At 48.3% G+C, this 25,226-nt stretch overlaps 1 protein-coding gene across 1 annotated transcript in view; it reads right to left on the reverse strand.

Annotated features, from left to right (window-relative positions):
• Positions 1 to 73: 73 nt before the first annotated feature.
• Positions 74 to 25,226, reverse strand: part of LOC310807115 (rho guanine nucleotide exchange factor 28-like) — a gene marked incomplete at its 5' end in the record, with an annotated part of 36,275 nt that continues 11,122 nt past the window's right edge. The window contains 30 exons of the mRNA XM_083673421.1: positions 74 to 1,511; positions 1,689 to 2,058; positions 2,368 to 2,619; positions 2,844 to 3,044; positions 3,173 to 3,277; positions 3,394 to 3,441; positions 3,610 to 3,743; positions 3,960 to 4,088; positions 4,365 to 4,556; positions 4,966 to 5,063; positions 5,218 to 5,396; positions 5,581 to 5,657; positions 5,824 to 6,078; positions 6,275 to 6,392; positions 6,749 to 6,874; positions 7,013 to 7,263; positions 7,492 to 7,632; positions 7,777 to 7,907; positions 8,119 to 8,248; positions 10,208 to 10,265; positions 10,938 to 11,017; positions 11,857 to 12,001; positions 12,623 to 12,746; positions 13,487 to 13,576; positions 14,881 to 14,923; positions 15,736 to 15,816; positions 16,047 to 16,158; positions 16,318 to 16,510; positions 17,139 to 17,527; positions 18,009 to 18,130. Of these exons, the coding sequence (XP_083529547.1) occupies positions 1,324 to 1,511; positions 1,689 to 2,058; positions 2,368 to 2,619; positions 2,844 to 3,044; positions 3,173 to 3,277; positions 3,394 to 3,441; positions 3,610 to 3,743; positions 3,960 to 4,088; positions 4,365 to 4,556; positions 4,966 to 5,063; positions 5,218 to 5,396; positions 5,581 to 5,657; positions 5,824 to 6,078; positions 6,275 to 6,392; positions 6,749 to 6,874; positions 7,013 to 7,263; positions 7,492 to 7,632; positions 7,777 to 7,907; positions 8,119 to 8,248; positions 10,208 to 10,265; positions 10,938 to 11,017; positions 11,857 to 12,001; positions 12,623 to 12,746; positions 13,487 to 13,576; positions 14,881 to 14,923; positions 15,736 to 15,816; positions 16,047 to 16,158; positions 16,318 to 16,510; positions 17,139 to 17,527; positions 18,009 to 18,130 (4,562 nt within the window). The 3' untranslated portion in view covers positions 74 to 1,323. The remainder of the gene's footprint in view (positions 1,512 to 1,688; positions 2,059 to 2,367; positions 2,620 to 2,843; positions 3,045 to 3,172; positions 3,278 to 3,393; positions 3,442 to 3,609; positions 3,744 to 3,959; positions 4,089 to 4,364; positions 4,557 to 4,965; positions 5,064 to 5,217; positions 5,397 to 5,580; positions 5,658 to 5,823; positions 6,079 to 6,274; positions 6,393 to 6,748; positions 6,875 to 7,012; positions 7,264 to 7,491; positions 7,633 to 7,776; positions 7,908 to 8,118; positions 8,249 to 10,207; positions 10,266 to 10,937; positions 11,018 to 11,856; positions 12,002 to 12,622; positions 12,747 to 13,486; positions 13,577 to 14,880; positions 14,924 to 15,735; positions 15,817 to 16,046; positions 16,159 to 16,317; positions 16,511 to 17,138; positions 17,528 to 18,008; positions 18,131 to 25,226) is intronic.

The raw sequence follows: 25,226 nt of genomic DNA on the forward strand, positions 1-25,226 counted from the left end.
GCTGCTCAGAGCCGATTGGTTCCCTGGTTGAAGTGGTGAATCCCCATTAACACAAAATAAAGCCATACAACTGTTTACCATAAATGCATTTTATAGGATATTGTAGTAGTTAATATGGCACTAGGCACAGTTTAGATTCAATTATACAGATTACAGCTGAAGGGAGAACACGTCAGACCTCACAAACCAAACATAGCATAACAAATCTTATACAAACAGTGCAGACAATAACACATTTTCAATAAATAACAATCTTTACAGAAAACATTTTAACAAAAAGAACTTTATCCATTTTTTTTTTCAGTAATCAGAAAGAAATAAAGCAATTGGCTAAAATGTGTGACATTTGGCACAGTGAACAAAACCACGATATGATCACAAGCATGGGAGAATCCCTCTTCCAGATACATGCAAGGTGCATTGGTGGGGGGTGTTGTTGACCAATCTATGACTGAGAGTAGACCTCCATTCAGTCTGTTCAGTGCCGGCTTTAATCTAAGTGGTTTAGACAGGAGGAACATAGTTTGCCAGTAAAGGTTGAGATGGCAATTTAAATGACTCTGAACTGACAGTAATATGGAGGTTAGCTACCGTTATAACACACTACAGAAACAGAACTCAACCCAGGTCTCTTGTGACAGTTACACCAAGGTGAGAAGGGAGACAAAGGGAGAGGAGAGAACGGTTCCTCAGTCTGGCAGTGTTTGGAGGGTTTGAATGGATGACTTTCAAAATAGTGGCTGGACCAAAATGATACTTTATAAGCTTATGGGGAAGCCCAAATTAATCATTTTTATGCTTATGGGGCTGCCCTGATCTGGTTTGGGAGTGCCAAGCCCCCCTTGGTCACACCCTGAAACCAAACCCTAATGAGAAAACGAGACCATCATACAAGTGCAATAAGTAATGACAAGAGCTTTTTTGGGGGTGCAAAGGCACACTGGTTTGAGTCGCCACCAAAGAGGACATACAGATACATAACTGATTAGGCTACGTAAGGCACATACTTTCTGCAAATCAAAGTCCTCCTCTTCTGACATACATGCAGTAGGCTTTCAAAGTAATATGTTCAGTCCCATGTATTGTCAAAAACATTGGAACACATTGGGCACATTTGTTATACATAAACTTTACATATGTATATACACCTCCAGAATGCACGCACGCACGCACACACATGCACATATACACACACCCCCCTAAGCTGAAAGGTGATACATTGTAGCAGGTTCAGTACGTTGTATGTCAGGCAGTATGCAGTGCATACTCCTCCATACTCCTCCATACTCCTCCATACTCCTCCTCCACCAGCCTCCCCGTTCTTCAGAGATACACAATGTTCTCCTCTCCCCCGTCCTCCCCGTGCTGTCCATCCAGAGAGAGGTAGGCCTGGGGGGTGAGAAGGGGGGTGAGGGAGGCAGAGGAGTGGTAGTCGTCCTCGTAAAGCCCCAGGCCCGACACCCTCGTCCTCAGCGGACCCAGGGATAGCCTGTCCAGAGGCGGGCTGAAGTCTGACAGAATCAAAACAACAAGAAACATCATGACAACATACCACACACACCAGCACAGGTTGGGATAGTTCTGGAGGCGGGGGGAGATTCATATCCACATGAAGTAACACTGTTCTTCATCGATGCATTAGAATATGAAGCTTTATCATAACAACATAACAGAGAACTGACACTTACTGTTGTTGGTCCCCTGGTGTACCATGGTGACCCCACGGCTGAAGGGGTTGTTAGGGGCGTTCCCTGGCCGTGGTCGGCTGAGGTGTGGGTGGCAGTGTTGGTGTGTGAGTGACTCGGTGGAGGGTTTGCTGTGAGTCTGGCTGAGCAGCGTGTTGAGGCTGTTGTAGAGGCTGGGGCTGAGGCTGAGGCCGGGGGTATGGCTGGGGCAGTCCTGGGGCTTCCTCAGGCCCGTGTGGAGGCTCTGGTGCTGGTTGTTCTGGAGGTGGTGGAGGTGCTGGTTGTTCTGTTGGAGAGAGTGGAGCAGGGCTGCCTCGTTCACAAACACAGAGCCGTTTCCATCCAGGCTGCCTGAGCGGCTGTGGCCCGTCACCTGGGGGATGGAGTGGAGGGGTGAAGTCAAGCAGAAGACACACAGAAAAAACGGACACAAATCTACAGCCACACACAGACAGTACACAGTACATGGAAACACACAAAACCCATCCACATACACAGTTCCACTCACTCTCATACACGTCTCACTCTCTCTTCTGTCTTTCTATGTGTCTCACCTTCTATGTGTCTCACTCTCTTTCATCCTCACTCTCTTTCCCAATCCCCTAACTCTTTCCCTCCATCGCTCTCTCTAAACCTCATCTCCATATCTCTCCCGTCCCCCGTCTCTCTGTGCCCTGCCGACCTGGTATCCGTCCAGTGGGATCATGACGGGGAGGCTGCTTTGGCGGTTGTGTCTCCAGCTTTGGAGCAGCCTCTGCTGGGCTTCCATCCTCTCCCTCTCCCGCTCCACGTTCCTCTGGCCCTCCCTCAGCCTCTCCAGGCTCTGCTGGTACTCTGCCAGCTGGCCCTCCAGCTCCTCGCGCTCGCTGCGCAGCCTCTCGGCCTCCAGGTGGCACTGTCGCTCGCGCTGCTCCAGCAGGCTCTCCTGCTCCCCCTGCAGGCGGAATGGAGGTGATACTGTGTGTTTAGACCTAGGCTTTCGCTGTGGCATGCTGCCATCTTGAGTCACAGAGACGACCTGAGATTGATGTTTGGTGGTTATACGGTCATGGGAAGAGATATTATTCTTCATTCGTTATGGCAGTCTTATGGCAGTGTTATGACAATGTTACGACAGTGTTATGACAATGTTACGACAGTGTTATGTACATAGTTTACCTGTTGTTTCTCCCTGGCCTGACACTCTCTCTCCCAGCGGTGCTGCTCCTGCCTGAGCCTCCCCTGGAGCCTCTGCACCCCCTCCACCTCCTCTCTCTTCCTCTCCACGGTCCTCCTCTCCACCTCCTCCCTCTTCCTCTCCACAGTCCTCCTCTCCACCTCCTCTCTCCTCCTCTCCAAGCTCTTCTGCTTCTCCTGCTCCTGGACCACCATGGAAGTACATTTTGGTTTTACTTTATTGTTTTTTTTTATACACAAGTCATTGGAATGAATGTGCTCATTTTGATCCACAGTCAATCAGTCAGTTAATCAATGTATCTGTCAATCACCCAGTTGCTGTTGAGGCAGGAGGAGGTGCGGGCGGCCGGGCGTTCGCCCTCCAAGAGGAGGAGTCTCTGGACCTCATAGCAGCTGTCCTGTAGGGTCACCGCTGCCTAGAGACACCAGGGGGCGACACCAGGTCAGATTACCTGGCTTGATCTATTTCAACAACCTTTTGATGTTTATTTTGGAAAAAAACTCTCATGAAAAAGTGTGTCCTGGTTCTCACCTGCAGACTGTAGAGCAGCTGAGTGAGACTCAGGACACTGTCTGCCACCTACAGGAGAGAACATTCCATTACAGGAGGACAGAGACACTGGTTATATTCACCTTGAAATAGTTCTATAAGGAACTAGCCCTACCTTAAGCTGCACCCCATTGGTCTCTCCTCTCCTCAGCCCTACCTTAAGCTGCACCCCATTGGTCTCTCCTCTCCTCAGCCTACCTTAAGCTGCACCCCATTGGTCTCTCCTCTCCTCAGCTCGGTGATGGAGTGCCAATAAATGCCATCTGGCCCCGCCCACTCGCTGTCTGACACCAGAGAGGCGGAGCTCACACTGAGCGTGCTCAGATAGTCCGCTACAGGGAGAGAAGAGGGACAAAAAGGTTAATGCTGGAATCATGCTGTTGCTCTTTGTGTGGGATTAAGGCCTATAAGGCCTACATCTTCCTGACTCTGTATGAAGTGGGATCTCTGTAGCAGAGGGTGTGGAAGGACAACAAAGCCTGACTGTGGACCTACTTCATTTTGGGGGGTTTATTTCTGCTGTAATGTGTGGTTACTGTGTGACTCACACTCAGAGGGGGACTCCTGGATGCTGCCGTGGCTGTTGTAGCTGCAGTTCTCTGGGCCTCCTACAGGGGAGCTGTGGCTGGGCTCAGGGAGGGCCTCTCCAGCCTGCAGAGTGGAGATCAGCTTCTCTGCTGCAGAGGGAAGAAGCAACAGTAAATATACATGCATTTCCCAGTGTGAAATATACCCCCAGCAACTGCTACTATATACTTCCCATATAGAATATAATATAGGCCATTTAGCTGACACTTTTATCCAAAGCAACTTACATTGCAGTGAGTGCATACATTTCAGTATATATGGTCCCAGTGGGAATCAAACCCACAACCTAAGCAAAACAGGGTAATAACTGCACCTCCTTACCTCTCCCACTCCCCCAGTACTCATCACTCCCTCCCCCTTCTCACCTTCTCTGAGTGCGGCTGTGAGTAGCATTGAAGCCTGCAGTGGTGTCTCAGTGTCAGTTTCTGGGTGAACCAGTAGGTGGCGCTGTGGCAGGGCCTCTGCCGTGTGAAGGGTTAAATCCGTCAGCTCAGTGTACAGCTGCAGCTTGTCCTCCAGACCACTACAGATGCGCTGGTCCTGATTCAACAGTGTTTCTAGAACATAAAAGGAACACACACACGAACACACACGCAAACACACACGCAAACACGCGCAAACACACACGCAAACACACACGCAAACACACACGCAAACACACACACACACACAAACACACACGCAAACACACATGCAAACACACACACAAACACACACACACGCAAACACACACACAAACACACACACAAACATAAACCAGAGTGGAAGATTCCAGAGTGGAAGCAGATGAATGAACAAACTGACATAGCTAACTACAGCATGTAGCAAATAAAGGTCTAAATATTGACTGATATTGTGATACTGACACATTTACAGCATGTATAAAGAATGTCAAACAGACTAATACAAGTACATGTGAACTCACAGACAGAGGTATAGATGAGTCTTAATGTGTCTGAGTCTTACCCTGTAGTTTGTGGATCTTCTGAACTCTGACCTCTGCTGCTCGTCTGACCTCCTCCGTCTCAGCACTCCGCTCTTCCTCCTCCTCTTCTTCAGGACAACTAAAACAACACACGCTAGGTTTACGGTTTACACACACACACACACACACGCACACACAGAACAAATACACACACACACACACACGCAAGAACACACACACACACACACACACACACACACACACACACACACACACACACACACCCTCCTCACCTCTCTACGGCCTGTCGTATGTGTCTCATCCAGGCGTTCCTCTCCTCCCTGGTGGCGGTGTGAACCTCGTACATCTCAGGCCCTGCCGCGGAGGCGGAGATCAGGAACATCCCTCTCTCCTCATTGGCTACTTCCCTCACTATCAGCTTCTGCAGGGGGATCACTGGGGGCTTCTGGTCCTGAGAGGGACAAGGACCAATCAGGAGTCAGAAACATTCTACTAGCGCCCATCTAAATGGACTGAATGGTATTATTAGAAAAGAATAAACCAATAAAATAAAAGTAGAAAATAGTATTATTAGTAGATATAGTAGAAAAGTATGGTGGAAAATGTGAGGACCCTCTATCTCCATTGAGACGTACCACTGCAGCAAATATGAACCTCTGATCTTTCTCCTGCAGGAACACCAGGACATCAGTGAGTAGGAGAGCCAGTGTGTCTGTAGGGGGGGAGAGAGAGAGGGAGAGGGGGGGGGGGTTAGACTGATACAGAACATCACAGCGCCCAGTCAACACAAGCAAAGACCACCAAACTAATACGCTGCTTTATGACCAGACTAAACCTCTGACCTGGCCTTAGTTTTGTTTTCAGCAGTAAACACACACCTTTCAGTCTGCCTGTGGCGGTCTTCCAGTAGACCAGCCCTTTGTGCTGTAGCGCCCTCTGTTGGCCCAGCAGATCCTGCTTGCGGAAGGGTTTGCCGTTCTTCAGCTTGGCCAGACTCTTGTTCTCCACGCGGGCCAACACTTCCTGCAGCTCCTGTCCTCTCTCGTAGTCGCTCACACTCAGGTCCACCGCTGTGATGACGTCACGGATCTGAGCCAGCGCCTGCGACAGCTCTGCATGCTCCTCGCTGCCCTCTGGGGGTGAGAGGACCACAGTGCTTCAGACCAGAGGAAAATAAGATACCTCAGGTTAACCCTTAATCAAGAGCTTGTTTAGTTTAATTTAAATATGTTAGCGCTGGACTGAGCCAAAAGCCAATACACACGGTGGCTCTCCAAGACCAGTGTTGGTGTAAAGACAAGCATCCACACCGCGTGATGTTGGACTGACCGTGTGTGTACTGCAGTATTCTCTCCAGCAATACAGGGTACTTGGTGATGCGCTGAGTCACAAGGAGGATAAACTCTGGCACCTCCCTCCTTCGGACCAGAGAGTTGATACTCTGTTGCTGTGAGGAGGAGAGGTGGAGAGGAGGAGAGGAGGAGAGGGGGAGAGGTGCAGAGGAGGAGAGGTGCAGAGGAGGAGAGGAAGAGGGGAGGAGAGGAGGAGAGGAGGAGAGGAGGAGAGGTGCAGACGAGGAGAGGAGGAGAGGAGGAGAGGAGGAGAGGGGGAGAGGAGGAGGAGAGGAGGAGGGTGGGTAAGAGGTAAACAGAAACACATCAGGACATCAACAGTACACAGTTTACAGGTAATGAACATATCAAGAACCAAACAGACGGTGAAACATAGTGACTGGTGTGTAGAAGTAGTGGATAGGATGATAAGAAGAAAGCCAAAGGAAACTAGGTTAAAGTAGAAACTTACTTTGACAAAGACCTGGAACTTCTTGTTCTGCTGCTGCAGCTCTTTGAAGACGTTGACGGCCTCAGTGTGGTGACTGCAGAACTCCCCATACACCTGCTTCATCCTCACAGCCCCCTCCTCTGAGAACTACACCGCAGGAGGACGTCAGGGGGGTGTGTGTGTGTGTGTGTGTGTGTGTGTGTGTGTGTGTGTGTGTGTGTGTGTGTGTGTGTGTGTGTGTGTGTGTGTGTGTGTGTGTGTCTGTCTATGTGTGTGTCCGCCCACCTGCTGTAGCAGTACATCTCCGATGCGCTGGATGAGGTAATTCCGGTGGTTATCAGGCTGGGCTGACCCATGCCGGCGCTCCAGCAGAGATCCAAACAGATTCCTATGGAACAGCAAGAGAGGGTCCAGACAGGGGAAGATCCGGGCCACGCAGTCCCAGTCCAGCTGGAGCTCCTCCAACATCCCCCTTCGGAACACCTCGGACATGACAGTCAGGGTCTGGATGTGGTGCAGCTCAGTCTGCATCAACTCTGCCCAGGGAGGGGGGATTACAGGAGGGGATTACACACACATACGCACACACTCACACACTCTCCACGCACGCACGCACGCACGCACGCACGCACACTCCATGCACACACGCATGCACGCACGTACACACACACACACACACACTCCACGCATGCACACACACACACACACACACAAACACATGTCTGCATCGTTTCTGAAAGAGAGAAAGAGAAACACACACTCACCATAGATGACGTCCTGACGTTTGATCGTGTGCTTGTCGTGCTGTCTGCAGAACTCTGGGGTGACAGCCAGACTCCAGGACTCCACGTCAAACCCCAGCAGCTCAGCTGATAGGTCGCTGAGCTGGGGGGCGTCGACCGACTCTGTCAGGGGGAAATGGGAGACTCTTCACTCTGTGGTACAGTTTATAGTACATAAGTACAGAGTAAAGTGGCATTTGTCAGGGACTGAGAGACATAACCAATATCTATCTAACCCTAACCCTTTTGCCAGAGTGGTTTGCTTACCCTCTGCTGTGATGGGATGGTCAGTGGAGGGGGACGTCCCTGTGAGCTGTGTCCCCTCCTCACCCAGGGAGACGCTGCCCCACACAGACACACTTCCCTCACTGTCCAGCCCCACCACATCACTCAGCCTCCTGGAGAGGACAGGAGGATAGAACAGACCAGGTTTAGAACAGACCAGGTGTGGAACAGACCAAACAAAAAGTTGCACAAAAAACACACGTTGTTTGTGTGTGTGTGCGTGCGTGCATGCGTGCGTGTATGCATGCATGCGTGCGTGCGTGCATGCGTGCACGTGTGTGTGTGTGTGTGTGTGTGTGTGTGTGTGTGTGTGGTCATATTCACCGGTCTGATGAGACTGATAGGCTCTTGGAGAGAGGCGCTGCAACGTCTCTTCTGTCTCTGGACAGCATGATGGGGAGGGAGGAGGAGGAGGAGGAGAGGGAGGCAGGAGAGCCCTCTCTCACCACAGAGCCTAGAGGGAGGAGAGAGGGGGAGAGGGAGGAGAGAGAGGGAGAGGGAGGAGAGAGAGGAGAGAGAGGAGAGAGGGAGAGGGAGGAGAGAGAGGGAGAGAGAGGAGAGAGGGGGAGAGGGAGGAGAGAGGGGGAGAGGGAGGAGAGAGAGGGAGAGGGAGGAGAGAGAGGGAGTGGGAGGAGAGGGGGAGAGGGAGGAGAGAGAGGGAGAGGGAGGAGAGAGGGGGAGAGGGAGGAGAGAGAGGGAGTGGGAGGAGAGAGGGAGAGGGAGGAGAGGGGGAGAGAGAGGAGAGAGAGAGGGGGAGAGGGAGGAGAGGGGGAGAGAGAGGAGAGAGGGAGAGGGAGGAGAGGGGGAGAGAGAGGAGAGAGAGAGGGGGAGAGGGAGGAGAGAGAGGGAGAGGGAGGAGAGAGGGGGAGAGGGAGGAGAGAGGGGGAGAGAGAGGGAGAGGGAGGAGAGAGGGGGAGAGGGAGGAGAGAGAGGGAGAGGGAGGAGAGAGGGAGAGAGAGGAGAGAGAGAGGGGGAGAGGGAGGAGAGGGGGAGAGAGAGGAGAGAGAGAGGGGGAGAGGGAGGAGAGAGGGGGAGAGGGAGGAGAGAGGGGGAGAGGGAGGAGAGAGAGGGAGAGGGAGGAGAGAGGGGGAGAGGGAGGAGAGAGGGGGAGAGGGAGGAGAGAGAGGGAGAGGGAGGAGAGAGGGGGAGAGGGAGGAGAGAGGGGGAGAGGGAGGAGAGAGAGGGAGTGGGAGGAGAGAGGGAGAGGGAGGAGAGAGAGGGAGAGGGAGGAGAGAGGGAGAGGGAGGAGAGAGAGGGAGAGGGAGGAGAGAGAGGGAGAGGGAGGAGAGAGGGGGAGAGGGAGGAGAGAGAGGGAGAGGGAGGAGAGAGAGGGAGAGGGAGGAGAGAGGGGGAGAGGGAGGAGAGAGGGAGAGGGAGGAGAGAGGGAGAGGGAGGAGAGGGGGAGAGGGAGGAGAGAGGAGAGAGGGGGAGAGGGAGGAGAGAGAGGGAGAAGGAGGAGAGAAGGGGGGAGAAAGTGTCAACAACTGTCAACCATTAGACTTTAGACTTTTTTTTTCAAACTATTTTTTTATTACAATTTGCCTATAACACATATTCTGTCCATGTGCTTTTAATCTATTTTTAATCTTTGTTAATCTATCAATAAACCTCAAACCAACAAAATCCCTCAAAAATATGGCACAAACATCTAAAACAACCAGAGAGAGAACCTCACATTAAGATGTGCAATCATGTCTGTGAGAACTACTCAACCTCAATGTTCTCCCACTATGTGTTGTCCTGGAACAAATGCACATACACACACACACACACACACACACAGAGACACACACACACAGAGACACACACACACACCACACACAGAGAGAGAGCGACACACACACACACACACACACACACACACACACACAGAGACACACACACACAGAGACACACACACACACCACACACAGAGAGAGAGCGACACACACACACACACACACACACACACAGAGAGAGAGCGACACACACACACACACACACACACACACACACACACACACACACACCACACACAGAGAGAGAGCGACACACACACACACACACACACACACACACACACACACACACACACAGAGACACACACACACAGAGACACACACACACACACACACCACACACACACACACACACACACACACACACACACAGAGAGAGAGCGACACACACACACATACACACACACACCACACACACACACACACACACACACACACACACAGAGCGACACACACACACACACACACACACACTGTCCCTACAGCCCTGTGCACTTTAACCCCCTCCTGAGACGGGTTAAACTTTAACACTTTAAAGGGGAGGAGGGAGAGGAGGGAGGAATGACTAACTTTGTGGGGGAGACGAGGAAGGAGAGGAGAAGGGGAGGGAGAGGACGGAGGAATGGCTAACTCACTCTGTGGGAGGGTTGAAGCTTTGTTCTTCGTCAGCGCTGCATTTTTCTCCTGAGGCTTCTGTGGACACAAAAATCACATCAATATTAATAGAAGCCACTTAGCTCATTAGTGTATTACTTATGGACCAGTCTGTTTTAAGATGTAGCAAAGACCAGGCTAGCACTGTGTACGGTATAATATTACTTGATTGCATTCACAAGACAGCCAGGACACAAGAGTTTCAGCACTGCTAGCTTTAACGTACATTATAACCTACAGTACCTGTCAAAGGTTTGGACACACCTTGCCAAGAGTGTGCAAAGCTGTCATCAAAGCAAAAGGTGGCTACTTTGAAGGATCTAAAATATAAACCATATTCTGGTTTGTTTAACACTTTTTGGTTTACTACATAATTCCATATGTGTTCCTTCATAGTTTTGATGTCTTCAATATTAATCTACAATGTAGAAAATAATAAAAAATAAAGAAAAACCATTGAATGAGAAGGTGTATCCAAACCTTTGACTGGTACTGTGGCTCAGTTGGTAGAGCATGGCGTTAACAATGCTTAGGTTGTGGGATTCGATTCTCTCTGGGACCGTATACACTGAAAAATGTATGCAACTGTATGTAACTCACTGCAATGTAAGTCGCTTGGGATAAAAGCGTCAGCTAAATGGTGTATATAAATGGCTGCACTAACGAGGTCAAAGGTCATGCAGGTGGGTTATTTGCTCTTAGGTACAATACCTTCCCACAGGCTGCAGCAGAGTCCCGGCAGCCTTTATGGACACTCAGAGAACAGCCTTTATGGACACTCAGAGAACAGTCTGTGGAAGACAACAACCAGTGGCTAGAGTCACAGTGACCATATACTAGTACAGTACCACAGTGACCATATACTAGTACAGCACCACAGTGACCATATACTAGTACAGCACCACAGTGACCATATACTAGTACAGCACCACAGTGACCATATACTAGTACAGTACCACAGTGACCATATACTAGTACAGCACCACAGTGACCATATACTAGTACAGCACCACAGTGACCATATACTAGTACAGCACCACAGTGACCATATACTAGTACAGCACCACAGTGACCATATACTAGTACAGCACCACAGTGACCATATACTAGTACAGCACCACAGTGACCATATACTAGTACAGTGAGCACCAAGGTCAGGGTTGAGTAACTGTCCTACATATCAGCACCAAATGTACACATCTATGATTCCTGGATAGAGTGATGCCTGATAGAAGAACTACACTGAAGCCATTGCTGGTTATTAACGGTCCTCTGTGGCTCAGCTGGTGGAGCATGGCGCTAACAACGCTTAGGTTGGGGGTTTGAATCCCGCTGGGACCATATATACTGAGAAATGTATGCACTCACTGCAATGTAGGTCACTTTGGATAAAAGCGTCAACTAAATGGCAGATATATTAATCAAACTTTGTGTGCACTGTGATATCAAGAAGTGGCTTCCTCTTTTCATCTCCACTGCTTCCTCTTTTCCTCTTGATCGTATTGGTGAAAAAAACATGGATGATGAGGTCATAAGAGGAGAGGAACCAAGGAGACTAAGATACTGTATGTGTAACAGCCCCTACCGGTCGCCAAGAGGGACACACAGTACAGGACAGCACAGTACTCACTAGAACACTGCAGAAGCTCCTTCCCAGGGACAGGCTTGTCACACACAACACAGACAGAAGGACCAGACGGAGACACCGGTACAAACTGGTGTCCGTTTGTCACTCCTGTCTTCTCCTTTCCCTCCTTCACCTCTTTCCCCTTTACCTGCGGAGTAACAGGATGTAGTTCGGTCATTTCACTGATGCTGTTATCCATAGCCACATTCAAACCACATTCAAACCTGTTATCCATAGCCACATTCAAACCACATTCAAACCTGTTATCCATAGCCACATTCAAACCATATTCAAACCTGTTATCCATAGCTACATTCAAACCATATTCAAACCTGTTATCCATAGCTACATTCAAACCACATTCAAACCTGTTATCCATAGCCACATTCAAACCACATTCAAACCTGTTATCCATAGCTACATTTAAACAAGGAAGCTGAAACAACCGCATAATATGATCCTTTCCCCCTTTTCATTGTGTCCTGTTGCTAAGATCTGAGGAGAGGGAATTTTCTCTCTCTCTCCAAATAAAGTCTCCCTCCTCAGACAACGCCCCCCCCCCCCCCCCCCCCACCCCCCAGAACAGGAGACCTGACAGAGGCGTTTTCAGTGAGGGGATTTTGGTGGCCGGTAAACTCTTCACAGTAGCAGCCTCTCACTTTTAACAAAAGCATATTTGTGGGTATTCTTTTTTAGGAGTAAAGAAAAAGAGAATACCCCAAAAACACAAAAGTGAATCTTTCGTTAGAATCGTGCTTCTCTGCCTCACCTTGGTCTTGTTCCGTGTGCTGGACATCCTGCTCTTGAGGAAGCTAAAGGTCCGGCTGACTTTGTACTTCTCCGACTCGACCTTGGATGGAATGATGTACTTATCCCACTCCTCGTCCTCGATCCTGTTCCAGCAGAGTTGTCATATCTCAGTGAAGAAGGGTTAACCCTAACCCTCTGGGAGGGGGGGGGGGGGGGGGGGTCACTGTGTTCCAACCCAACACATAACACACCTGATCAACTACTTATCGAATCAGGGTTTTCAATCTGGACCCAGAGTAGTGTAATCAGGTGTTAGTGTTGGCCTGGAACAAAAGTCTGCCCACACCGCAGCCCTCTGCAGGAGGGGGGGGTTATCTACCCCCTGGTCTAGACCATCTCTCTTAGTAACATGCTTGGCATGCTTGGAAGTTCTGAATAAATGAACAGTTACTATGGCTCTAGTCTAAGCTATTCATAGCATGACCTTGACAAGGTGCAATTCATAATATGTTAGCTATTCACATCGCTAGCTACAGTAGGCATTCAAGGTGAAAGGAATGGACCGAAATATGTCACACGGAGAGTTTCTGTTGACCACAACTGAGTAGGACTGTAGAGGACATGCTGTTCAGTCTTTCCATGACAAAGCAGGTCCCAACTGAACCATACGGTTCTGGTCTGGTCCACTCATTTCACTGTCAGCTGACCAATGCAGTGGTGAGGGGTTAGTGTGGTTATCAGGACTGAATAAATGATAGCTGTAAACCGAAGATGTTGTAAGATGATTAGAATGGGGTTAGAAGGGTTAGAATGGGTTAAGCCAGGCAGGGTGGTCTACTCATGCGTGGCAGGGGGTGCCATGGAGGGCGTGTTGGTGACGTACTCTTTGAGGAACTCTGAGAGGGTTAGGTGTTGGAGTGATGCGTTTCCCTCCTCCTCAGCAGACTGGGCCCGCTTACGGAAACCCAGGTCCCTACATGGTAAAACACACCTTTTAACTACAGTACCAGTCAAAGGTTTGGACACACCTTCTTGTTCAATGGTTTTTGGTCATTGAGACTTGATACATTGGAAGTAACCTTCACTGAAGAATTGTGGGCTTTAGCTCTGTAGGCTAACAGTCTTTGCTCAAGCAGGTTTGATATAAAGTCAGTAACAAATGGATATCTGCAGTACACCCTACATACTCTACTACACCCTACATATTCTACAGCGTGATATTACGTTTATCCAGCTAGTTTATAGAATTAAATACTCTGAAGATGGAGTATACCGTAGAATATGTAGCTACCAGGGGAGGCTGGTGGAGGTAGAAATCGGAGGAAGGGTTCATTGTAATGCATGGAATGGAATGAGGAATGGTATCAAACACACGTTCATTCCAATGAGCCAGTCCTCCGGTTTCTACCTCCACCAGCCTCCCCTGGTAGCTACTGTAGAACATGAAAATCATCCATCCTAGTTAAAATGGATGCCATTTAGAATGTTGATGTTGGAAGGGAGTAATATGTTCCGTCTGTCTGGAGTGGTAATGTAGACATTGACAGAATGGAGTGGTAATGTAGACATTGACAGAATGGAGTGGTAATGTAGACATTGACAGAATGGAGTGTGTCAAGCTTCAGTAAGCTAACAATACAACCATCTCCTAGGACTCTTTCCTCTGTTAGAAATGTATTAATGCTGTTTTAGCAATGTATTAGGGAATGAAACATTTCCTATCAATGAGTAGTAGTTGGTTTAAATATGAATTATGGATGATATGACGTGACATTGAACAGTAAATGGTGGAGTAGAACATTTAGAAGATGTAACAGAGTCACAATTACAATTTCCATAGTTAGTCACAACATTCTATAACTCTTTGTGTCATTCTTGTCTGGAAGTAAACATCTATGTTCAGAGATGAAGTCCGTTGTTTGGGGAAAGCCCTGCGTCTCTGTGTTTACTCAGGGTTATTTTGAGGAGGTAATCAGAGCGTATTCTGGCCCGTGGACCTTGTAACAGGATGTATGTCACATCCTGCCCAGCCAGACCCCGACCACAGGTTAACACTGGAGAGGCAGCTTGGACCTACAGTAGCTGGACACACACACACACACACACACACACACACACACACACACACACACACACAGAGAACATCCTGCCCTGCCAGCCTCTGACCACAGGTCAACACTGGAGCGGAGAGAGAGGCTGTTTGTTCTAAAGGGACCGCCTGAGCTGCACAGATTCAACAGTCTTTCCAAAGTCTATGAAAAGAAAGACTGTTCTTACCTTTTCTCTCTGGGTGTCTCAGTCAAGCTGAAGGCTCTCTGTTCTGTAATTGTAAATAAAACATAAACATAACCAGGTATAAAAATGGTCAAAGTAATGTGAGGACACATTTTGTTATTATAATTTTTGACTTTGTTTGATCGTTGTGTTTGAGTAAAAAGTAGTAAAAAGTAGTCAAGTCAAATCAATTCAGAACCGCAAGACACATTAAGAATCAATAAGAATGTAATCTGTAAAGGGAGGAAGAAAAGTAGGCATTAGAGTCTCTCTAAAAGGCCTTGATCCAATATGCCCCCACAGGGAGAGAGGAAATACACACAGGAAAATGATGCTTAGGAAGTGCAGAGAGAGAGAGAGAGAGAGAGAGAGAGAGAGAGAACAGGAGGCAGAGGAAAAACAGAAACAACAGACAAACAGCAGTGTTGCCAAACAATTCCCCGAAACAGAACTAAAACAATCCCCCAAAAAGAGAACCAAAACAAGACCTCTTCAAATTGAGTAGAACTGAGAGAATTTCCCCAAGAGAACCAAAAGCCTCAGAGTACTAAACAAATGCCCATTGTATATCTCAAGTTTCCATTTCCAAATAGTTAGAGGAATTAAAATAGGTCCATGTACTAGTAGTCATAGCTTCCCATCACCATTAAGCCAGCCTTCACAGTGCACTATATATACTGTATGTCCCACATCTGCAGCAAGAGGCACGACACCTCAAAATACCAAAGAACACACCATCTTCACCATAGACTAGGCCATAATACCCTTAGAGAGCCAACCAAATCACAACATGCTCCAGCCCGAGGGTGCGTTCACCACAACAAGTGTTCCCGGGGTGCTTTGGGATAGGGTACTTACTAACTGTGTTGAGGCGAGAGAGGGATTTAGAGAGAGAGAGAGCTTGGAGGAGGGAGCGACCACTGCTGCTGAACGCACCATCTACAGTACAGGTATAAGGATGGCTCAATGAACGGGGGTGAGGATACACACACACACACACGCATACACACACACATACACACACACGCACGCACGCACGCACGCGCGCACACACACACACACACACACACTGTCTAATCCTTCTTCATCTAGTTCTAGACACATGGCAGATGCGACCAGTCCTCTGGAAGGGAGAAGTCAGAGGGCACAGGGGGTGAAAGTTCACTGACCTTCTGACAGGTCGGAGATGGCAGCGTCTCGGGTGAACAGGGGGCGTGAGGGCCGGGCCTTGGGCGAGGAGTAGGAATAGGAGCGCAGACGAACCTCCGCCTCTCCAGGATCCTGAGGGAACGCCAACGGAGGACGGGAGAGAACCAATGGCTTTGGTTTTATAAAGACGTTACACACTGTGTGTGTGTGTGTGTGTGTGTGTGTGTGTGTGTGTGAGTGTGTGTGTGTGAGAGTGTGTGTGTTTTTTGTGCGTGCACGTACGTACAGTACCTTGGCATGTGTGTGAGTGCAGTCGGAGTGTGTGCGGTTGAAGTCTGGGGAGGTGTCAAAAGAATCCCTCTGGTCTCCAGAGCCGGGCTGGAGGGGGGGGCATTTCCGTGGAGATGAGGATGGGAGGGAGAGGGGGGAGTGGCCCAGTGCGTCCTCCTCCCCACTGTCACACTCAACAGCATCCAGACTGGGACTACAGAGAGACACAAAACCACGTCACGACAACAGAAACAAGGCAACAAGGCAACAAGGGATTCAACAGCACATCAATACATCAAGAGCACTTGACATCAAAACAGCACCACAACACTGTAGCCTACGTCATACAGAACCACAAAGACTTCTGTACTAAGGTTAAAACAGAAGGTTTTGGTGGAAAGGAAAGTACTGACGATATGTTATTATACATGGTCTGAAATGAAAAGTGTCACTTTAAAACACGCTGAGCTCCTGAACAATGAGAATATGGCTCGATTGTGTTCAAGCTTCCTGTGACTTTCTCCCCCACCACTAAGAGTACAGCCACTGTACTGGTAGTCCGAAAATCTCTGTCCTAATCTTAGAGACATGTTAAGTCACAGGACTTTTTTTCTTTTTTCAACGAATAACCATTGAATAGTCCTAATATACTCAACCAACGAACAACAAAAACAGATTAGTAGGTAGATTAGTATTACTCCCAGCTTGCATTTCGACCCTCTTTTAGACCTAGAAGGTTAATTAGCAGATGCTCTTGTCAAAAGCGACTCACAATAAGTTGCTTTTCATACTTTCATTTTCAACTGCTAAAAGACAACGACGTATCATTGGTTCTCCCCTACCTCAGAACACAGGTCTCCCCAGGCGGGCTGCTTCCTCTCTGACTGAACCCAGAGGAGTAGGGGAGGCTTGGCTGGGTCTGACGGCTCTGGCCCCCCTCAAAGGAAGGGAAGGGGGAGGTGGAAGGGGGGGAAGGAAAGGGGGAGGAGGGCGAGAAGTGAGAGGGCTCCTCCCTGTGGGAGGCCATGGTGATGGGGCTCAGGGACCCTCTCTCCCTACCCCGTGACTGGAATGGGTGAGGGAAGGAGGATGGGTGTCTGTCCTGGAGTTGGGTTCCTGAGTCAGGGGGACTCCCGGTGAACGGGTCCCAGCGTGGGTTGCCCCTCAGGGCCACTGAGCCAACATCCTCCCCCCTGGGGGAGCTGCGGTATTTTATATCCACGTCATCCACCTGGATGGGAGAGGTGAAGGGTGAGAGGTCAATATGGGGATCCATTCAACCAACCAGCTAGCAGGAGGAAACCTAGCTTTACCTAGGAATACTGTACATGATGCAACACCTAACCAACTCCAAATCACCTCATCAACCGCCATCGACCAGGTTGACTGTACTGAGTGTAAAAGACTTACAATAGCCCTTTGTCTACTGTTAGCTGTTTACCCTGCTTCCACACTGTGCAACACTGTAGGTTCTATGTGACGCATTGTACCGAGTGAGCTGTGATTTTTATTGTGTAAAACCGAGAGAGATTGTATTTCCTTGTGGAGTAGTGGGACAACCTGGCTGTGTGTAATAACCTGGCTGTGTGTAATAACCTGGCTGTGTGTAATAACCGTGGTTATGTGTGTAATAACCTGTCTGTGTGTAATAACCGTGGTTGTGTGTAATAACCGTGGTTATGTGTAATAACCGTGGTTATGTGTGAACTCACCTGGTCCACCAGCATGGCGTTGGCATACACCTGGTCCTTGCCCTGGATCATGGCTGAGAGTCTGGCAGCTGCAGCCTGAGTGGAGGACGGGGCCGGGGTCCCCCTCATCGACTGGCTTTTCTCTACACACCGGAGGAGAGGGAGAGAGGGAAGGGAGAGAGGGAACGAGGGATTGGTCAATTTACAGGGTTTCCACAGAAATGCTTAGTCGCTATTCACAAACAGAGGAAGTGACATTTACATCCAGGGCGGTAGCTTGTCATTGTTTGGGACTCCAACATCCCACAGTTTCGGCATGACTCCAAATCCAGACATGACTCTCAAAGTGTCCATTCTCAGTATTGCTGACCAACTGGTGAAGAAAACGTTATGCAAAGTTTGCGTGAAAATTCCAGTACTCTCAAGTTAGAATTGTGACCTAATAATAATAATAATAATATCTACATAGATATACAGAATATAAGGATTTAAGACAGTGTGCTGGGATTGTTTCTTTCATCTCATTTGTGTTTTGGTTTTACCCTGCACCTTTGTTGATCATTGTGTGTGTGTGTGTGTGTGTGTGTGTGTGTATACATGTATGTGGGTATGGTCCCCACTGAGTGAAAATAACCCCTGGCGAGCACACAGTAGTATTCACACAGAGATCTCTGACACAGTAGGGTCACTGTGACCTGTTCCGTGGCAGGGTATGTTTAATACAGGGAAACGTTTCCCCTCTCAAAACACACACCTCCCCCTGGGATTCTACACTCAAAACATGACACAAAACACACATGGCTTTTCCTCAGGACTACAAACCCCTTCTTTGTTTACACTGGTGTAGGACTAAGTTGACTACCAAATGGTGTGTGAAAAATAGCTTTATCCTAACTTCACCCTTTTATAAAGATGGATTGAAGACGGCGGTTTTGGTAACGTGTCACTGTAGTGGATGTAGTTCACAGAGAGTTATGCTTGTGTAAGAAGTGACCTTGTCTGAGACCCGAGGACGTTAACTCCCAGAACTAATGTCCTGGCTCCAGCTAATGTGGTTAGGAGTTGCATTGAAAACCCAGGTTTGGTATCCAGACAAGTAGCTCTGTACAAACAACATTGGGTCTTCTATACCCTTGATGTAGAGCTATGATCAAACTTCCCAGAAAGTTATAATACAGGCAGTTATAATACTTAACAATGAACTTAACTAGATGAGGCAGTTTAATGACTTCGGTTTTGTTTCGGCCCTAAAAACAGTCTGACTTTCCGTCTAACTTAACAGTGTTCTATAAAGAGATACATGGTTTATCTGTGTTTTCACTCCGTCAGAGGGGAGAAGTGGAGCGGTCCTGGTCGGGAATAAGTTAGGAAGACAATTGGCTGTGCTTCTCGTAGGCCGTGTGTCACGTAAATCTGGAGTTACACACTGACGAGCTGACCAGATGAGCCCCCATCCCCAACAAACAGGAGAAATACACTCAAGTCCACAACAAACCACCAGAATGTAAGTAAGTTCAAGTCCACATGAAACCTGCCTTTCTTCCTTTTTCTGTTCTCATAAATCCCTCAACCCACAACCGGGCGAGCTCTAATCCACATCCAGTCACTAGCGTCAAATCAAATCCTCATCAAATCACTCGTCAACATCAAATCCACATCAAACCTCTTGAATCCGACCAGCCAAAGACGTGGGCATGACATCATCAAAGCTGCCACAGGGGCGAGAGTAATAGTCCATATGCAACCACCAAACAGTGGGATGAGTTCTTGTCCAGTTCCAAACCACTACAGAAGCTTGAATCCAGATCAATATTATTTTCATCATATAAAATGTACATGTTACAAAAATACACGTCTGTTACAGCACGTCCCAGGATGCACTCCACCAGAGGATTAGTACCTGGATCTGACCCATGAAAAACAACACACACGGGCCCACATAAGACCACCACGGGAACCTGTCAATTAGATCTGGTTCTGGCTCCGACCCAAACCCACAGCAGCAGGTCGGGCCCCCGAGGGCCTGATCATTCACACTCTGTCTGTGGCCTTGGCTTCTCTGCCCCATAAACACTGTCTCAGTGAACATTTCTGTCAGAGCCGGGATCTGTGTTTAACATTAGTTAACTAGGACAATAACAGTGAGACAGGCATCTCATATGACTGGTGAGGGGGGGCCAGATGGGATCGGCTGGGAGGTTTTCTTATCACTAGCAGTATTACGGTACGGTCTGCTTATTCAAATCAACTGCAGCTATACATGTAGCAATATATAGTTCGTTTTAGCCCTGAATCAAGCCAAGTGGTACTTGTCCTGATTCGGGGCTAAGCTTGATTCAACAAGTATTTCTGATTTTAAACTGAGTGCCCAAGAACTTGTACTGTGTATGCATTTACAGTAGCACTGCCTGTAGGGTAACAGCAACAGAGAGAGAGAGAGAGAAAGAAAGAGAGAGAGAGAGAGAAAGTGAGAGAGAGAGAGAGTGAGAGAGAGAGAGAGAGTGAGAGAGAGAGAGAGAGAGAGAAAGAGAGTGAGAGAGAGAGAGAGAGAGAGAGAGAGAGTGAGAGAGAGAGAGAGAGAGAAAGAGAGTGAGAGAGAGAGAGAGAGAGAGAGCGAGAGAGAGAGAGAGAGAAAGAGAGAACGAGAGTGAGAGAGAGAGAGAGAGAGAGAGAGAGAGAGACAGAGAGAGAGAGAGAGAGAGAGAGAGAGAGCGAGAGAGCACCACAGAGGCCGAGACAAAGACAGCAGTCAGTGCCAGGTTTACAGGAAGGGCTGTTTAAAGTAGAGCGTGCCCTTCCAACATGCGAACAGACCCCAGGGAGAGTGAAGGGGGATGAAGGAGTGAGAGAAGGAGAAGGAGGGGGCAGGGATGAAGGGAGTGAGAGAAGGATAGGAGGAGGGGGCAGGGCCCTTTCCAAGGTTCCCTCTGTTTGGAGGCTGTTGTGATTCATGTAAGAAAGAGAAACACAAGATTTAAACAGTGAAACGGTTCAATTTGTCATTGAGAGTTATTGAGATCAAAGTGGTCCTGTGTTGCAGTGTTGTTGGAATGGAACTTGTTTTGCATTAGGAGATCATTCTCACACTCGGTCAACTCTGCATGAATCAAACTGTCTTCTCTCTTCTGGATGGAACTGGAAGAAATGCAAGTGCAAAATTACAAAATCTTGGTAAAAAAAAAAAAAAGTAGTACAACAGCAGTGTCTTGTTTCCTCAATGTTCTTGAAAACAACTTGAATCATTAGAACAACATCCACTAAAATCCCTAAATCCAGTTAGTTAGTTATGCCACCTGCACCGTTTAAGAACCCAGTCCAAGCATCACACAGTGTTCACACTGTATTTACATTTCAACATATTACTCAGCCAGAGAAATCCAAGAGAAGGCACATCTACAAACAAATCTACTGTACGCGCAGAATGAAGAAATAAACCTTCACACAGCTGAAATCACGTCTTCGTTCACAGGTGCTCGGACCACACACTGTCCCCGGCTATACTTACAAAACGAACACACAAAAACATGTACTCACCCAGACGAACATTAATACATTTTTATTTAAAAGGTAGACCTATACACAAAGTGGCCACTCAGCATTTAGCAGAAAAAATAACAGTCTGATAGTCTGAACAGTCTGAAAAATAACATATCTGATAGCATCAATCACAGTTATGGAGCAATAACATGCGTTATCTCCTGTAGCTCCACAGAGGAACAACAAGAGGAGAAGGAGACTGGAGGTGGGCCATGACTCAGACATGGCAGTAACTCGATCTCTCACACACACAGCTGAACTGTTCCACCGCACTTTAAAAAAACAGTTTTTGACAGTTATTCTCAGCGCTCGGTGTTTAGTTAAGGACAGGAGGAGTTCTCTCTCACTCAACGGCTTCTTTCCAGTACCTACGTTCAATAAAGCGCAGGGAATGCATCGTTCTGGTTAAGTTATTCAAGAACTAACTATGTTTACTGCAAGAACAAGATTAAAGGATTGGATAGAATACTTCTGGACATCAGAACCAGTGGTTTTTGCGACTTAGCAATTTAGTTATAGGCCAGGACTGGGCCAAACTATGTCCATAAAAACAGATCATTATAATCTTGATTAAAAGAGACATAATCTGGGATTGTTAAGCCATCCTCGAGAGTAAAGCTCAGCAGTTCACTGGCCGGAGGGTCTGTCATCGACACCAGCAGTCACACAGAGGGCAACGTTTTGTCAATGTTTACGGCTGCTTACTCCATTAAAGAAAGAACGTGCGGTCTGGAACTCTGGAGATGTCGAAAGCTCCGACCAGCAGCGGAATCCTAGAGAGGACATCTGACATTTCCGCGACTAGCTGTCAGCTATCACGTTACATCATTAGCAAACACACACGTATCTCCTTCTGACGGGGTACAGCGTAACGGGGACGGATGGATGAAGCTAAGTATGGGTAATATGAACAAGGACAATTTAGCTTCAATCCACTAAAATAAACACAGACGGAAACTGCCAAGAAGACTGTGGTGATACTGTGTTGATGTTGGTGGAACATGGTGAATCTCAGTGTCTCTGAAATGCCCTTGACTTGGGAACATGAGGGTTGAGATGGAGGAGGGAAACACCAACCGCACGACCTGCCGATCTAAAGCATTGAAATCTCTCTTTCCAGCACCAAACGACATGCAGCGCTCTGGCAAACACTGCAACAAGGTTAGCATGCACGCGGGGGGAAACACAGTATGCGTGCACAGTTGTCAACATCCGAATGGTCACATTGTTTCCAAATGATAGATCTTCCACAGATGGAAAGGTTGGGGAGGGAAAATATGCTTAAAAGCAATAAGGAAGCATTCACTTGGCCTGTAATCATCTTCTAGTCCACTGACACCAATCATCAAACTGAGGATAATCCATCCATGCTGAGCCAAGAAAACCTCAATTTCTCGGCTGAAACATTATTATACTGCAGTGAAACAAGCCTGAAAAAAATGGAGCCATTACATTTTTTTTTAAAGAGAATCGGATAAATTGTCACTCTGTCATTACCTTGTTTGTTTGTCTTCCTGCGTATCCTCATCTTAGGGAAGGAGGGCAGGAGTAGTTAAAGGGAGAGTCAGAGTCTGAATCCATTGCCTCAGAGAACCCAGCTCTCTGGTGAAGGCTTTAATGCTGAAACACTTTGGTTTTCAAAGGAGAAAAAGAAGCGCCTAATTCATTGAAATTCCACTTTCTTTCTGAATATCTCTTGCATGTTCGGTTTGGATGTTCCCCTGGTTGGACTGCGACTAGTGGGCGGTAGACGTATTCCTTTCTGCAAAGTCTGTAGTGGAGGCACACTGACACTTCAGCACTGGGCCAGCATGTTACCCTGTCTCCCCCCTCCCTGTCCCTCGTCAAAACTCCACCTCCCCCGTCTCCCACCCCGGCCGGCCAGTAGAACCAAGACCACTCTATCTCCTTTCTTCCCTCTCTCTCTCTCTCTCTCTCTCTCTCTCTCTTTCTCTCTGTTTAGCTCTCCATCTTTCCCTCACTCACCCACCACACACAGCAGAGTGAGCAAGAGAGAGAAAGGAAAATAGAGAGTAGTGGCTGGGGGGTGGGGGGTGGGGGGGGTGGACTAACACATGTGAAGGGGGAGGGGGGGGGTGCAGTGAGGAAGGGAATGAGAGACTGAAGGCAGACAAACTGAAAGGCAGACAAACAGAGGACAGAAGAGTGTCCTCAGATACTCCACGGAAGGCAAACACGAGAGCAAACAGATTATCCGGAGGAATCCACTGGAGAGACTCAGACACGGAGAAATCATTAACTCCTATGTCTCAGAGTTAATGCTGGCTACAGATCACTCTTCAGTACTTCTAGTAACATATCACTCACGTAATATAGTATGGTACTGCACACACAACACAACTCAGACCAAACACTTCAATACATCTTCCCTCTCTCTCTCTCTCTCTCTCTCTCTCTCTCTCCCTCTCTCTCTCCCCTCTCCTCCCCCCCTCTCTCTCTCTCCCTCTCCCTCTCTCTCTCTCTCTTCCTCATTCTCTCACCATATGAAGAACAGACTGTGGGTGTGTAGAGGCAGACTGCCAGATCAGCAGCCGCAGCAATGAGAGGGCTGAAGTCTCTCTGTCTTTCTCATACTATTTCTCTCTCTCTCTCTCTCTCTCTCTCTCTCTCTCCCCTCTCTCTCTCTCTCTCTCTCCCCCCCTTTCTCTCTCTCTCCCTCTCTCTCTCTCCCTCCCTCTCCCTCTCTCTCTCTCTCTCTCTCTCTTTCTCTCTCTCCCTTCCCTCTCCCTCTCTCTCTCTCTCTCTCCTCTCCCTCTCTCTCTCTCTCTCTCTCTCTCTCTCCCTCTCTCTCTCTTTGTCTCTCTTTCTCTCACCATAAAGTTGTGAGAGTACAGTGAGAGAACAGGGAGGATGGAGGCAGCAGGAGGAGGGACTGGGACCTGTGAGTCTGTTTCAGCCCCACTACTGTTGGCTACGACAGCACGACAGCATGACAGTCCTCGCCCGCCAGGAGCTCAACATATAAGAACAAAAACATAGAGAGAGAGAAAACCAAAAGGAGGAGGCGAGAGAGAGACTGGTGTGGAGGATCTTTAGGGGAGGCATTTGAGATGAGGGAGAGAGGTGTAGGGAGAGAGGAAGGGAAGAAAGAGAGGACGTAGAGGTTCTGTGAGGGAGTTGTGGAGGTAACGGTGTCTGCGTGGAGTCTGGGAGGCTAAATCCGCTTTTTCCATTCACTAATTAGATCCTGCCAGACAAGGTCACAGGCTCTCGTGAGTCTCCTCATTTGAGCAGTGTCAAAGTCTGGCAGTTTAACAACTTTCCCTCTCTCTCTCTCTCTCTCTCTCTCTCTCTCTCCCTCAGAGTCGCTCCTACCCCCTCTCTTCCCCCCTTTGCCCCCCCCCCCCCCTCTGTCTCTCTCTCTCTTCTCTCTCTCTCTCTCTCTCTCTAGGAACACAACAGGATCCAGTGAGCAGTTTTTTACGACAGATCCTCCATTCTTACTCTCCTCTCCCTGAGCAACACAACACGCTGCTGGATATCTACATTCAGCGCAGTCTGGCAACCCCCATTCAGTCCCCCCTTCTCCTCTTTCTCTCCCTCCCTCCCTTCCTCCTCTCCTCTCCCCTGCATTCGCTCTCTCTCTCTCTCACACAAAACTCCTTTCTTCAGCAGTAGAGAGGGGAGCCCCTCAGGATGGAGTGGCCTTTGCTGTTTGTTCACTAAACTCACGTTAAAATG

This window comes from Argentina silus (assembly GCF_951799395.1).
Source record: "Argentina silus genome assembly, chromosome: 7".
Classification (NCBI taxonomy): domain Eukaryota; kingdom Metazoa; phylum Chordata; class Actinopteri; order Argentiniformes; family Argentinidae; genus Argentina; species Argentina silus.